This window comes from Mya arenaria, chromosome 3, assembly GCF_026914265.1.
Source record: "Mya arenaria isolate MELC-2E11 chromosome 3, ASM2691426v1".
Lineage (NCBI taxonomy): Eukaryota > Metazoa > Mollusca > Bivalvia > Myida > Myidae > Mya > Mya arenaria.
The window spans coordinates 46588383-46604372 of NC_069124.1; the positions used below are offsets into that span (position 1 = coordinate 46588383).

At 37.7% G+C, this 15990-nt stretch overlaps 1 protein-coding gene across 2 annotated transcripts in view; it reads left to right on the forward strand.

Moving 5' to 3' along the window:
* The window catches only part of LOC128228243 (mucin-2-like), a 40218-nt gene that overhangs the window by 19205 nt on the left and 5023 nt on the right, over positions 1-15990 (forward strand). For both annotated transcript variants that reach the window (XM_052939421.1, XM_052939420.1), the window contains 7 exons: positions 20-139; positions 2565-2619; positions 3885-4052; positions 5055-5168; positions 6752-9090; positions 11342-11406; positions 13969-14132. In XM_052939421.1, the coding sequence (XP_052795381.1) occupies positions 20-139; positions 2565-2619; positions 3885-4052; positions 5055-5168; positions 6752-9090; positions 11342-11406; positions 13969-14132 (3025 nt within the window). The remainder of the gene's footprint in view (positions 1-19; positions 140-2564; positions 2620-3884; positions 4053-5054; positions 5169-6751; positions 9091-11341; positions 11407-13968; positions 14133-15990) is intronic.

A 15990-nucleotide genomic window follows, 5' to 3' on the forward strand; every position in this document is an offset into this window, starting at 1 on the left:
TAAGTGGTATTTGTTGCAGATTAGCTATGATTCGGATTATAGTGGGATTTGTTCCCGAATGAACTGTTTTGTGCCGGGAACTACCAGCACGTATGGATATAAGCTCGCCTGGGAGGGTACAACGTGTGGGGACGGAAAGGTAGGGACAAACGAGAGTCATTGCTAAAGACATTATATCACAGACGTGATCCTCACAATAGGACAAACTATTTAGGACTTTATATAACTGAAGTGATCTTTACTATAGGACAATCTATTTAGGACTTTATATCACTGAAGTGATCTTTACTATAGGACAATCTATTTAGGACTTTATATCACAGAAGTAATTTCCACTATATGCCAATCTATTTAGGACTTTATATCACTGATGTGATCTTCACTATAGGCCAATCTATTTAGGACTTTATATCACTGATGTGATCTTCACTATAGGACGATCTATTTAGGACTTTATATCACAGAAGTGATTTTCACTATATGACAATCTATTTAGGACTTTATATCACTGAAGTGATCTTCACTATAGGACGATCTATTTAGGACTTTATATAACTGAAATGATATTCTTTATAGGACAATCTATTTAGGACTTTATATCACTGAAGTGATCTTCTTTATAGGAAATCCATTTAGGACTTTATATCACTGAAATGAAGTTCACTATAGGACAATCTATTTAGGACTTTATATCGCTGAAATGATCTTCTCTATAGGACAATCTATTAAGGATTTTATATAACTGAAGTGATCTTCACTATAGGACAATCTATTTAGGACGTTATATCACTGAAATGAAGTTCACTATAGGACAGTCTATTTAGGACTTCATATCACTGAATGATCTCCTCTATCGGACAATCTATTAAGGATTTTATATCACTGAAATGATCTTCTCTATAGGACATCTCGTCGTAAAAACCCCTATATCTTAGAAATGTACTGAGGCTTTTAATGTAGGACCAGTCTTTTTAGAAAAAAATATTTCTCATTATTTCAAAACAAAACGTTCTTGACTGTAGGGTCGCATTTGTTGCAAAAAGTGTTTCCTTTTTTGGGACAAACATGTCAAAATTAATAGTTTTCCAATGTAGGTCAACAATTTTGAACGAAGCATTTGCAATTGAGGGTCATGTTGTTTTATGATCAGTATTTCTAAAATAAACGTTTCCACTGTTGGATCAATATTTCAGAACAAAGTAGTTCTCAATTTATGCTAACGTTTTAGAACAAAAGCTTTACCAATGGAGGACCATGTTTTTAAGAACAAAACGTATTAAAAGTGACTCGCTCATGATCTGTAAAATGCACTTTTCAAATTACGAAATTAAGTGTGGCAAATCATAAGGAGTGTTAAAACAAAAGTACCAAAAGCTGGAACCCTTCAGCAAATGTTGATTTTTGCTCAATTAACGTCTTAGAAGACCACAATTTTCATTAGTGTTTATAACGCGATTGAAAATTTATTACGGCTGTTGCGTGATTGGTTAATTGACATTATCACGTGATGTTATCAATGTATCCTTAACAGATCAAACACTTTTGTTCCGGTGGCCGTGTGGACCAGCCGGCTGTTTTCTAGTTTTTCTTGACTTTATCGGAGTGGGTTCGAACACTACTAAAACTTAAAAAAAAATCTTATAACTGTAAAAAGAATCTGCAATTTCGATATTATACAGTAAAATAATGAAAACAAAAGTGTTCTTAGATGCATTACCGGGAGACTTATTTGTGTCCAAAAACATGAGCGATTCACATTAAATGTAAAGCCAGCATTTTAGAACAAAGTGTTTTCCAAAGAAGGACCAACATTTTATAACTCATTATTTTTCAATTAACACGCCAACATTGTAAAACAAAGTGTTTAACGACTGAAAAGTATGTAAAGTGATATTTATCACTCTCGTTGGCACGATGTTACGCGAGAGTGTAGTCTTGTGGTGTGTGGGAAACCGGAGTACCCAGCGACAACCAGCTTGTTCGGCTTGGTTACCACAAACCAAACTCATATGCGCTCAGGCCTGGTCGACACTGCGCTAGCCAGCCAACAGTGTTCCATAATGAAGGACCAGCCTTTTAGAACAAACTGTATTATTTCATTTAAGACCATCATTATAGAATAAAACCTTTCCAATCTCAGATCATTTTATCGTATTTTTTTCAATGTTTAGCAACCTTTTAGAGATTTTTTTCCTCAAAGAATAATCAATACTTTAGAACAACATTTGTTTTCAATGAAGGATCATTATTAATTTCTTGAACTGTTATCGCTTGTATTTATATTCCGTAGTCGAATTGTTCTTCGTTAAATAGCCATCTTCTAAGTAAAACTCTTGTGATATACTAGTGAAATACTCTTGTATAACAGTGAGCATAATATAAACGACTCAAAATACTGTGAAAACGGGGAAAGTGTATACACATAATTGTATCATATAAACTAACACTTGTATTATCGAAAAAAGAAATTATCTGAATTAAAAAAGTCGTTCCATTTATATTAAAATTGTTATTTATTGAATATATGTATATATGTATTAAACTATGTTTTTGGTACCCTCTAGCTGTGTAGTGGTGGATTGTGTGTTGCGTCGTCCAGCGCTCCGGCAGTAGCGAATGGTGAGTGGTTATGTGTCTATGTTATAGAACAAAGTATAACGCCATCATATTTACGAGGGATATTACAACTTATCAATAACTGGAAATCAATTGAACTGTTAAAGAACTAACTAATAAAGTTCTAAGGTTCTATATATGTTTTTAAACTACTAAGAAATATTAGTTCGAGATACGTGCATTAAGAAGATTGCCCTATAATATGTGTAAAGCCGGTCGACAAAAAGCTCCAGTTTCACTTCATTAAAATAGACTATTTAGGCTTACATTTTACAGTATGGTACTTTCATTTTACTTCAAAAGCTGCAAGAGAAAAGAAATGAATTGTTAAAGCTTTTAGGTTGGTTATGTGCTTTAACATAATTGTTCGTTCGCAACAAATATTACTACGATTGTTATTGTCATGATTATTACGACTATTATCATGGCAATTGTTGTATTATTACGACTATTATCATGATTAATATTGTATAATTATTACGACTATTATCATGACTATTGTTGTATGATTTTTACGACTATTATCATGACTATTGTTGTATGATTATTACGACTATTATCATGACTATTGTTGTATGATTATTATGACTATTATCATGACTAATATTTATGATTATTACGACTATTATCATGACTATTGTTGTATATATCATGACTATTGCTGTATGATTATTACGACTATTATCATGACTATTGTTGTATGATTATTACGACCCTCATCATGACTATTGTTGTATGATTGTTACGACTATTATCATGATTAATATTGTATAATTATTACGACTATTATCATGACTATTGTTGTATATATCATGACTATTGCTGTATGATTATTACGACTATTATCATGACTATTGTTGTATGATTGTTACGACTATTATCATGATTAATATTGTATAATTATTACGACTATTATCATGACTATTATTGTCATGATTATTACGACTCTTATCATGGCTTATATTGTCATGATTATTAAGAATATCATAACGATTATGTTTGACATGATATTTACGACCCTGATCATAACTATTATTGTCATGATGATTACAACTTTTATTACGTCTATTATTTTCATGGTTATAACGACTATTTTGTCATGATGATTACGACTTTTATTACGTCTATTATTTTCATGGTTATAACGACTATTTTGTCATGATTATTACGACTATTATAACGTTTATTACTGCATTAGTATTACGACGAAGCAAATCTTTTATGTTAAACCTGCCACTCAATTTGACAACAAACCTCGGTTGTTTAAGAGACATGTATGTTCGGAAACAACCCAAGCATCGTGACGTTCGAGACAGTGACGTGCAGCGAACTACTGGCTTTTCCCAATACCTCATACGAATGCTACAACAGCAACACTCGCGAAGATTGCTGTGAAACATGCGAACAAATAAGGCTCGCAAACGTGAACAACACTGGTAAGCGGTAGTTTAAACATTATTTTTTTCACACAACGATTGTTAAAAAAGTTCTTGGGGGAACCAGAAAACCCCAACTTGTCCGGCTTGGTGACCATCAACCAAACTCATATGATCACATTCTAATGCACCAGTCAATTGTAACCACGCCCCCCATCCAGGTCCGGGGAATAGCGGGGACTTTGACTTTCGGTCCAGCCAACCTCGCCAAAAATCTCGCCCTGCGGGGACGAACATATGGTAAAATCCCCGCCAAATGCCCCCGCACCCCAGAGACCCTAGGTAAGGCCCATTCCCCGTTATATTTTAAGCGAAGACAAAACCACCGCATTAACCCGGCACTGCTGGGCCACATGAAAGGTAAAACACGGCCCATTTCCCCGGCTATCCCCGGTATACCCCCGGACCTGGGGGTCCGTGGTTACAATTGACTGGTGCATAAACCGAACCCGAACCTGTAATTCAAAACTCAAAAAGAATAGTAACTGCAGTCTTTGTTGAAATCGTGATGTTGAGCACCTGGGGTTTCGTTTGCAGCTGCAGATAGTACGGGAGAGTTATGGCCCTTCCATAACCAAAAATCGGAATTTTCGAACTATGGTTATCAAAAACTCCAAGACTATATGACTTAGAGACATAGAACTTAAGGTTCAAAGGTTTGGATGAATAAGTTGTGATCCTAGGGCTTTGACTGCAGCTGCGCGTGCACATAGTTAGGAGAGAGTAATGGCCCTTAAATTAGCAATCAATGGCACTTTTGAATTATGGTCCTTGCAGTTGGTGGAAGTTACAGTTCTAGCAACAGGTATTATAAAAGTGGATTGAGCTGGGTTGGAACTGAGATATTTATCACTGAATCAAGCATTTTCTTCACATATTACATGTGTTTTATTTGATACCTGACGCTATATAACGTGAACCAGTCCCTTTAACCTTTGGTGTTTATTATCATCATCATCATCCTCATAATCATCATCATTATCATCATCATTATTATTTCAGATTGTGAGTACGGCGATCAGTCAAGCTTTTGTGCAACGATGTCTCTGAGAGGCTGCTATAGCAATGCCGCTGTGTGTTGTCAGTCCTGCCCGGAGAGAGCACTAAATATACCAAGTATTATTATATGTTTGATATTATGCTTTTCGTACCTGTTATACTGAGATATTCTTTTCCCCCATACCGGACCTACATATGTTCGGAGAGAGCTCTAAATATACACGTGTATTATTATTCCGTTCATGCTTTTCGATGAAATATGGAGTTTTAACAGTAAAATAACTACAGATAAAATATCAAATTGATATTTTTACTGCAAACTAAGGAGAACTACTTTAAAAAATCTATTGTAATTACTTCCCCTTGATCAAAACTAAACACATCACTTTTGATCCAGAAAATGATGCCAAAACTAATGATTTGGTACTTAAAAAGGAAGCATAAGTTTAAATAAATATATTTTTGAAAATAAACAACCTACCGTTTATTGGGAAAATGGTATTCCTGTTTTAAAACTTTTTCTTGAACTTCGAAGCTGAATGTTCGAACATTTAATTTTATACAAAACAAATTGCTGGAACATAAATACGATGGTACATGTATTATTATGTCTTTAATAGTATGTTACAAGTATTATTATGTCTTTAATAGTATGTTTTTAAGCTGAAATATTCTTTTCCCCCATACCGGACCGAATATGTCCGGCGAGAGCTCCTAATATACAAAGTATAATTATATCTTTCATATCATTCATTTACATACCTGTATGGCTGAAGTATTTTACCCCACCCCCCCCCCCCCCACCCCCCATCCCGGACCTGTATATTCGGTAAATTCATCCCGGACAGGTTATTAGTATCTTCAATATATCCAAATACACGCCAGTGCATTAGTAAAAGTAGTTCCTAAAATAAATAATGCTAACAATGTTAATTAAGTGTAGTGTTTTAATAAAGTATAAAGAACTACGTTCAAATCGATTCCTTGTGAAGTGTATAATGGCATAAACAACCAAGATTCCTTAGACTAAAGTCTTTAGGCTTTACTGCTAAATTGAAATTACTACACGATCTACTTACAGCGTAGTAAAATTTATAGAATTCTGGCATTGTAAACTGTCCATAAACATACGAGATTGATTGTTAGATGCTGGCCGAGGTGGTCCGATTGCGGAAACACATAGACAGTACTTGTATGTTCGTCTATTTTAGGACATATCTCTTGTGTGTCTCTATTTGATTCATTGAAAGAACATGCTAGTAAATGTGTACATTTTATGTGTGCTACGTAGGTCCGTAAAAGTCGTCCACTACATCCGGGCGTTTTGTATTTGCCTAGAGAAATATAATCGTATCTACATGGTCAAAGACCAGTGTATTCCAGGGTGGGGAAATACAAGTTTAGCAGAATCATTGGGTTGTTTAAGAAATTTATTTTCTAATATCGGCGATGACTCGTCGAAACACTTCGTTATCGGAAGTGCTTTACTTGTTGAATATTTGTTTTCCTTATAGCGAACGATGTGTTACGTTTAATTTATTTGATGAGGCAGCAGCATTAGTTCCATGTTTTAATTTAACGCACTATTTATGCGCTGCATGGTTAAGAATGGCTTCAGCATTTCTTAAAAGAATGAAATATATTTTATAGAATAATTTTTCATTATACTGTAACAAATTGGTACGATTTGTACATTCCAGATTGTCAATATGGAGATCGGTCAACGTCATGTAATGCAGCCTCTTGTCCGAATTATGATGAACAGTCAAGAACAGTTACATGTTGTCAAACATGTGCAGCTACAACCACAACAATCTCAACTACACCAACTACAACAACCACAACACCAACTACAACTACCACTACACCAACTACAACTACCACAACACCAACTACAACAACCACTACACCAACTACAACTACCACTACACCAACTACAACAACCACAACACCAACAACAACTACCACTACACCAACTACAACAACCACTACACCAACTACAACAACCACAACACCAACAACAACTACCACTACATTAACAACAACTACCACTACACCAACTACAACAACCACAACACCAACAACAACTACCACTACACCAACCACAACTACCACTACACCAACAACAACTACCACTACACCAACAACAACTACCACTACACCAACAACAACAACTACTACTATACCAACAACAACTACCACTACACCAACAACAACTACCACGACACCAACAACAACTACAACTACACCAACTACCACTACCACTACACCAACCACAACAACAACTACACCAACTACAACAACCACTACACCAACAACTTCTACCACTACACCAACTACAACTACCACTACGCCAACAACAACAACAACAACTACACCAACTACAACTACCACAACACCAATAACAACTACCACAACACCAACTACAACTACCACTACACCAACTACAACAACCACAACACCAACAACAACTACCACTACATTAACAACAACTACCACTACACCAACTACAACAACAACAACACCAACAACAACTACCACTACACCAACCACAACTACCACTACACCAACTACAACTACCACTACACCAACAACAACTACCACTACACCAACATCAACAACTACTACTATACCAACAACAACTACCACTACACCAACAACAACTACCACGACACCAACAACAACTACAACTACACCAACTACCACTACCACTACACCAACCACAACTACCACTACACCAACAACAACTACCACAACACCAACAACAACTACCACTACACCAACAACAACTACCACTACACCAACAACAACAACAACCACTACACCAACAACAGCTACAACTACACCAACTACAACTACCACTACACCAACAACAACTACCACTACACCAACTACCACTACACCAACAACAACAACAACCGCTACACCAACTACAACTACCACTACAGCAACAACAACTACTACTACACCAACAACAACTACCAATACACAAACAACAACTACCACTACACCAACAACTACTACTACACCAACAACAACTACCACTACACCAACTACAACAACCACTACACCAACAACAACTACTACTACACCAACAACAACAACAACTACACCAACTACAACAACCACTACACCAACAACTTCTACCACTACACCAACTACAACTACCACTACGCCAACAACAACAACAACAACTACACCAACTACAACTACCACTACACCAACAACTACTACCACTACACCAACAACTACTACCACTACACCAACAACAACTACCACTACACCAACCACAACTACCACTACACCAACTACAACTACCACAACACCAACTACAACTACCACAACACCAACTACAGCTACCACTACACCAACAACAACCATCACAATACCAACAACAACTACCACTACACCAACAACAACTACCACAACACCAACAACAACTACCACTACACCAACAACAACTACCACTACACCAGCAACAACTACCACAACACCAACAACAACTACCACTATACCAACTACAACTACCACTACACCAACAACAACTTCCACTACAGCAACAACAACTACCACTACACCAACTACAACTACCACTACTCCAACAACAACTACCACAACACCAACAACAACTTCAACTACAGCAACAACAACTACCACTACACCAACTACAACTACCACTACACCAACAACAACTACCACAACACCAACAACAACTACCACTACACCAACTACAACTACCACTACACCACCAACAACTTCCACTACAGCAACAACAACTATCACTACACCAACTACAACTACCACTTCACCAACAACAACTACCACAACACCAACAACAACTTCCACTACAGCAACAGCAACTACCACTACACCAACCACAACTACCACTACACCTACTACAACTTCAACTACCACAACAGCTGTCTCACCGAGAAGAACCAGGGTTACAGTGGTCTTCCAAATCTTTATCTCTCCGAATGTTGACTTGAATGAAGGCAGTTCCGATAATCTATACATTGCTGTACAGCTAAGGAATCAAGTATGCTATCGAATTACTTTTAACATTTCGTCACATTCGGAACACCTCGGCCATTTCCATCGAAAACAACCTCTGATGTTTATTGACGGTTAACAATGTCTGAAATCTGTACATTTAACTTCGCTTCAGGTAGATCGCGAAGTAATTTTAATTAAGAAGTTAAACTTAATATTTTTAATATTGAAAATCTAAATTATGCATACAATAAAACACTTCACCGGCAATGAATTTAGACTAAGTTAAAAACAAAAACATACGGTAAAACACGACAATTAATTTATACTATTATACTATTTAACGTATATACTATTATATAAGTTGAACGAACTACTTCAACCGATGTACCGCCATACATCATAGGTTGTTTTCGATGGAAAAATGTCCGATATCGTCAATTATTTTACTTATATGAGACTTTGTCAGCGGAAATGAGTCTGTGGAGTAAACAATGAGACTTTTTCGAGCTTTCGGGCTTCTTGAGCACCAATCATAGCTTTATTTCTATATTTTCAAAAAGGTCTTTAATTTAATTTTACAATTCTTTAAGTTTATTTTCTTATTATATGTCATGATTGAAATGTGTTTTTTGTTCTCGTTAATACCTCAACAGAACTCATTTTCGCTGATGATGTCACAGTTATAACTAAGTGCAATATCAACATTGTTTATACATTAGTATATGTTGTTGTCTTTTAACAATTCCATCTTGTGAGTTGAATATTAGTATTTCTTTCACGCCTGTCGATGAAATTCAAACCTTTCGGACTGCTTTTTTAAATCCATTGTAGTTACTTCCCCTTGATCAACAGAAGAAAATACTGTCAAGTTAAATAAAGATTTATTTGGAAATGAACAACTAATCGTTTATTAGAAAAAATGTAATCATATTTTTCAAACGTTTACTTTAACTTTGAGTTTGAGGCTGAATGTTCGAACAGTTGCTTTCATACTGGTCAAACAGATTACAGACGAAAACAACTGCTCGAAGGGAAATATAATGTTTTATAATTGTTCAAATTATTTTGAACGTTTCGTTGTAGTAACACGTAGTACGAACTTCCCGGAAAATTCACACAGAAATTACCAGACTGGATAGGGTTTTTTTTACCCCACCCACGCATTAAAATTTGTCAACAGCCTAGCGTGGTCTATTACTTGCTTTCTGGTAGTTTAGAGTGATTTATCAGTGAAATAAAACGGATATATTTCCGAAATGAAGTTGCGTTAGCATACACTTAGTTGCGCTTTTCTAAAAAAGTACAAAGAACTCCCGTTTAAAATCCTTTATAGACAAAATCAAGAGAAATTGTCTGTTTCAGTGTAAGATCGCAATGTATTTCACCTCGTGAACACCACAGTAAGTTATCACTCGTGGCTATGAAACTCGAAATATAGCTTTTGGTGTCTACTCGGTGAAATATATTAGATCTTATACTGTAATAAACAATTATTCTCTATGTGATGGTTTTTGCACCCATTTTTGAGATGGGATAATTCTGATGATAAACCTGCGAATATCCATCAGAGCTCTCCACGCACATCCTTAAAACGAATGTGGTGCGTTTTTACTTTTAACGTTTTGGACTTCAAACTACGAAACTTTGTGAACAATTGTTCTGCGTTGGGTGCTGTGCACCTGGCCCAAATTGAGTTATCGTCCATGAAAGGTTTCGAATATACAAAATAGTAGCGTTACATTTACCAATACAACTCAACATAGTTGACCGAGACTCGTTGGATGCTGTGAAATTACTGTTTTGCTGGACGTTTCAATCATTAAGATTAGAGTAACATGAGCAATGCATCTGTATAATTATAACAGTATACATATGTATAATACGCTACAGTTGAATTGACGTGATACGGCAATGTTAGTAAATACAAAACAATACAGTTAAAAAGTCAAAAGCAAAATGAAATGTTCTTAGCTAAGAGTAAAATACCATTTCATATTTCAATTTGATTTATATAATAATATGATATTATGTAGTGGGAAAAGCCGTGTAACAATATTTGTAAAAAAATGTAAAACTAAAACAGATTTTTTTTCGCTTTTGAGTTACTGAAATAGATTAGGGATTTTGCATCCATTTAACTCACAATTTCACTGAACAAGACAAGGTATATAGCACTTAATTATACATAACTTCATGACTTACAATAATCTTCAACTAATAGAGTTATAATATTATTTAAAAATATTTTGTCTTATACATATATTACAATTGAATAAATATTATTAACATTTCAGCTTCTTCAAATATTTAGATTCCGGATGGGGAATAGAGTCATAAACATTGTGATTATTTCATTGAGGTAACATTTTTATTTCCTATAATATTTATATTTATAACAGTTGTTTTATTTAGATATTATACATTATCTCGTATTTGACAATTAATTTACCAAACATGTGTTGAAGAACGATATTAGAATGTCATCTAGCGCTGTTTTGACCCTCAGTGAAGTTGTTGGCTGATAGAGTAGTCTTTGGGATGTATGATTCCTTGCATGATTCCAGACTCTCTCTAGCGATGTTTTGCTTCTCAGTGGATGGTTGGCTGATAGAATAGTCTTTGCGATGTATGATTCCTTGCATGATTCTAGACTCTCTCTAGCGATGTTTTGCCCCTCAGTGGAGTGGTGGGCAGATAGACTGGTCGTTGCGATGCATGATTCTTTGCACGATTTAAGACTCTCTCTAGCGATGTATTGCCTCTCAATTGAGTGATGAAAATATAGAGTAGTCTTTGCGATGTATGATTCTTGCATGATCCTAGACTCCCTCTATCTATGTTTTGCCCCTCAGTGGAGTGGTGGGCAGATCGATTAGTCTTTGCGATGCATGATTCCTTGCACGATATAAGACTCTCTCTAGCGATGTTTTGTTTTGACCCTCAGTGGAGTGATGGGCAGATAGAGTAGTCTTTGCGATGTATTGTTCCTTGCATGATTCTAGACTCTCTCTAGCGATGTTTTGCTGCCTCTCAGTGGAGTGGTGGGCTGATAGAGTAGTCTTTGCGATGTATTATTTCTTGCATGATCCTAGACTCTCTCTCTAGCGATGTTTTGTTTGGACCCTCAGTGGAGTGGTTGGCTGATAGAGTAGTCTTTGCGATGTACGACTTCTTGCATGATTCTAGACTCTCTCTAGCGATGTTTTGCCTCTCAGTGGAGTGGTGGGCTGATAGAGTAGTCTTTGTGATGTATGATTCCTTGCATGATTCTAGACTCTCTCTAGCGATGTTTTGCCCCTCAGTGGAGTGGTGGGCAGATAGACTGGTCGTTGCGATGCATGATTCTTTGCACGATTTAAGACTCTCTCTAGCGATGTATTGCCTCTCAATTGAGTGATGAAAATATAGAGTAGTATTTGCGATGTATGATTCTTGCATGATCCTAGACTCCCTCTATCTATGTTTTGCCCCTCAGTGGAGTGGTGGGCAGATCGATTAGTCTTTGCGATGCATGATTCCTTGCACGATATAAGACTCTCTCTAGCGATGTTTTGTTTTGACCCTCAGTGGAGTGGTGGGCAGATAGAGTAGTCTTTGCGATGTATTGTTCCTTGCATGATTCTAGACTCTCTCTAGTGATGTTTTGCCTCTCAGTGGAGTGGTGGGCTGATAGAGTAGTCTTTGCGATGTATGATTCCTTGCATGATTCTAGACTCTCTCTAGCGATGTTTTGCTGCCTCTCAGTGGAGTGGTGGGCTGATAGAGTAGTCTTTGCGATGTACGACGTCTTGCATGATCCTTGACTCTCTCTAGCGATGTTTTGTTTTGACCCTCAGTGGAGTGGTGGGCTGATAGAGTAGTCTTTGCGATGTATGATTCCTTGCATGATTCTAGACTCTCTCTAGCGATGTTTTGCCTCTCAGTGTAGTGGTGGGCTGATAGAGTAGTCTTTGCGATGTATGATTCCTTGCAGGATTCAAGACTCTCTCTAGCGAAGTTTTCCTCTCAGTCGACTGGTTGGCAGATAGTGAAGATTTTTCGGCGTATGATTTCTTGCACCTTATTTAGATGCATAAATGGCAATTTAGAGGAGTGGTGAGCTTTTAGGATCTTTTGCAAGTTATATACTTTTTTGATCGATGCTCTACCCCACAGAGGAGTGGTTGCAAGACAGACTAGTCTTGATGGGGAATGATTCCTAACACGCTATTAGAATTTTTTTACTCCACAGTGGTGTGAGGCAGTAATGGTGTGGAGGTTTAAAATAACTACAGAAATGAGAGCGCTTGGTATTATTATCACCTCGAATGTATGATCATAACCGTATTATATTAATTTCAACAATGCATTTTTAAAACAAAGTTTGCATATTAATGTAGCTTTTATATAACACCTTATATCAGTGTGTGTATACCACGTGATAAATTACGTCATATATGCTACGTCGGAAGGCAACATTTTGCTTTAAATAAAGATTTAAATCAAAGATAACTTTTCCTTTACTTCACCATTTTAAATAACACAAAGGGCAGTCTATGCCGCTTAAATAGCCCCGCCTTTGTTTTATTACCGAAGTTTGATATGCTGATTACTTCATCAAACATTCGACAAACCTGTTTCCAAAATACTGTTTTGACAGTGCTCCGTCAGACGGCCGTATTGTGAAAAGGTTTGTCGAAGTGTTTTAAGAAACTTAACTCTCAATCAAACTATGATTAAAGACCGAATGCGAGGCTCCGTAAGAGGCGTAAACTGCGCTATGTTTCATTTAAAATGGTGATGAATAGTGAAGTTTCTTTATTAAAGTCTTCATTCCAAGCAAAATATTGCCCTCCGACGTAGTATTTATGACGCAATTTATCACGTGGTATACACACACTGTATATTCAATGATGTAAATGCATCCATATTATTTTTGTAGGCGAGGTAGTCTTATTGCTGACTATGAGATTGTTTATGAAGACTCAGAGCAATCTCAAGCCCAATTTACCGAGGCGAACATTGACCTGGTTACCGGGAGGGAAAACGTTACTATTCTTAATGAAACCGTCGCGGCCTCATCTATACAGATCAACAACACAATCGGTATGTTTAAAAAAATATATTTGTTTTCGTGAGCATTCAGTCTGAAGACAATGTTAACTGGGCATTATTGAGTTATTTGGTAATCGTGGAACATTTATGAAATACTGTTCTGTCGTGACTTGTGTATTACCGTGAGTGTACTGTAGTGGCAGGTGTATTACCGTGTGTGTACTGTAGTGGCAGGTGTATTACCGTGTGTGTACTGTAGTGGCAGGTGTATTACCGTGTGTGTACTGTAGTGGCAGGTGTATTACCGTGAGTGTACTGTAGTGGAAGGTGTATTACCGTGAGTGTACTGTAGTGGCAGGTGTATTGCCGTAAGTGTACTGTAGTGGCAGGTGTATTACTGTGTGTGTACTGAAGTGGAAGGTGTATTACCGTGAGTGTACTGTAGTGGCAGGTGTATTGCCGTAAGTGTACTGTAGTGGCAGGTGTATTACTGTGTGTGTACTGAAGTGGAAGGTGTATTACCGTGAGTGTACTGTAGTGGCAGGTGTATTGCCGTAAGTGTACTGTAGTGGCAGGTGTATTGCCGTAAGTGTACTGTAGTGGCAGGTGTGCTACCGCGCGTGTACTGTAGTGGCAGGTGTATTACCGTGTGTGTACTGTAATGGCAGGTGTATTACCGTGAGTGTAGTGAAGTGGAAGGTGTATTACCGTGCGTGTACTGTAGTGGAAGGTGTATTACCGTGTGTGTACTGTAGTGACAGGTGTATTACCGTGTGTGTACTGTAGTGGCAGGTGTATTACCGTGAGTGTAGTGAAGTGGAAGGTGTATTACCGTGAGTGTACTGTAGTGGCAGGTGTATTACCGTGTGTGTACTGTAGTGGCAGGTGTATTACCGTGAGTGTAGTGAAGTGGAAGGTGTATTACCGTGAGTGTACTGTAGTGGCAGGTGTATTACCGTGAGTGTAGTGAAGTGGCAGGTGTATTACCGTGAGTGTACTGTAGTGGCAGGTGTATGACCGTGAGTGTAGTGAAGTGGCAGGTGTATTACCGTGAGTGTAGTGAAGTGGCAGGTGTATTACCGTGAGTGTACTGTAGTGGCAGGTGTATTACCGTGTGTGTACTGTAGTGGCAGGTGTATTACCGTGAGTGTAGTGAAGTGGCAGGTGTATTACCGTGTGTGTACTGTAGTGGCAGGTGTATTACCGTGTGTGTACTGTAGTGGCAGGTGTATTACCGTGAGTGTAGTGAAGTGGAAGGTGTATTACCGTGAGTGTACTGTAGTGGCAGGTGTATTACCGTGAGTGTAGTGAAGTGGCAGGTGTATTACCGTGAGTGTACTGTAGTGGCAGGTGTATGACCGTGAGTGTAGTGAAGTGGCAGGTGTATTACCGTGAGTGTAGTGAAGTGGCAGGTGTATTACCGTGAGTGTACTGTAGTGGCAGGTGTATTACCGTGAGTGTAGTGAAGTGGCAGGTGTATGACCGTGTGTTACCGTAAGTGTACTGTTGTGGCAGGTGTATTACCGTGAGTGTACTGTATTGGCAGGTGTGCTACCGCGCGTGTACTGTAGTGGCAGGTGTATGACCGTGTGTGTACTGTAGTAGAAGGTGTATTACTGTGAGTGTAGTGAAGTGGCAGGTGTATTGCCGTGGGTGTACTGTAGTGACAGGTGTATTACCGTGAGTGTACTGTAGTGACAGGTGTGTTACCGCGCGTGTACTGAAGTGGAAGGTGTATTACCGTGAGTGTAGTGAAGTGGCATATGTGTTACCGTGAGTGTACTGTAGTGGCAGGTGTATTACCGTGAGTGTACTGTAGTGGCATATGTGTTACCGTGAGTGTACTGTAGTGGCATATGTGTTACCGTGAGTGTACTGTAGTGGCAGGTGTATTACCGTGAGTGTACTG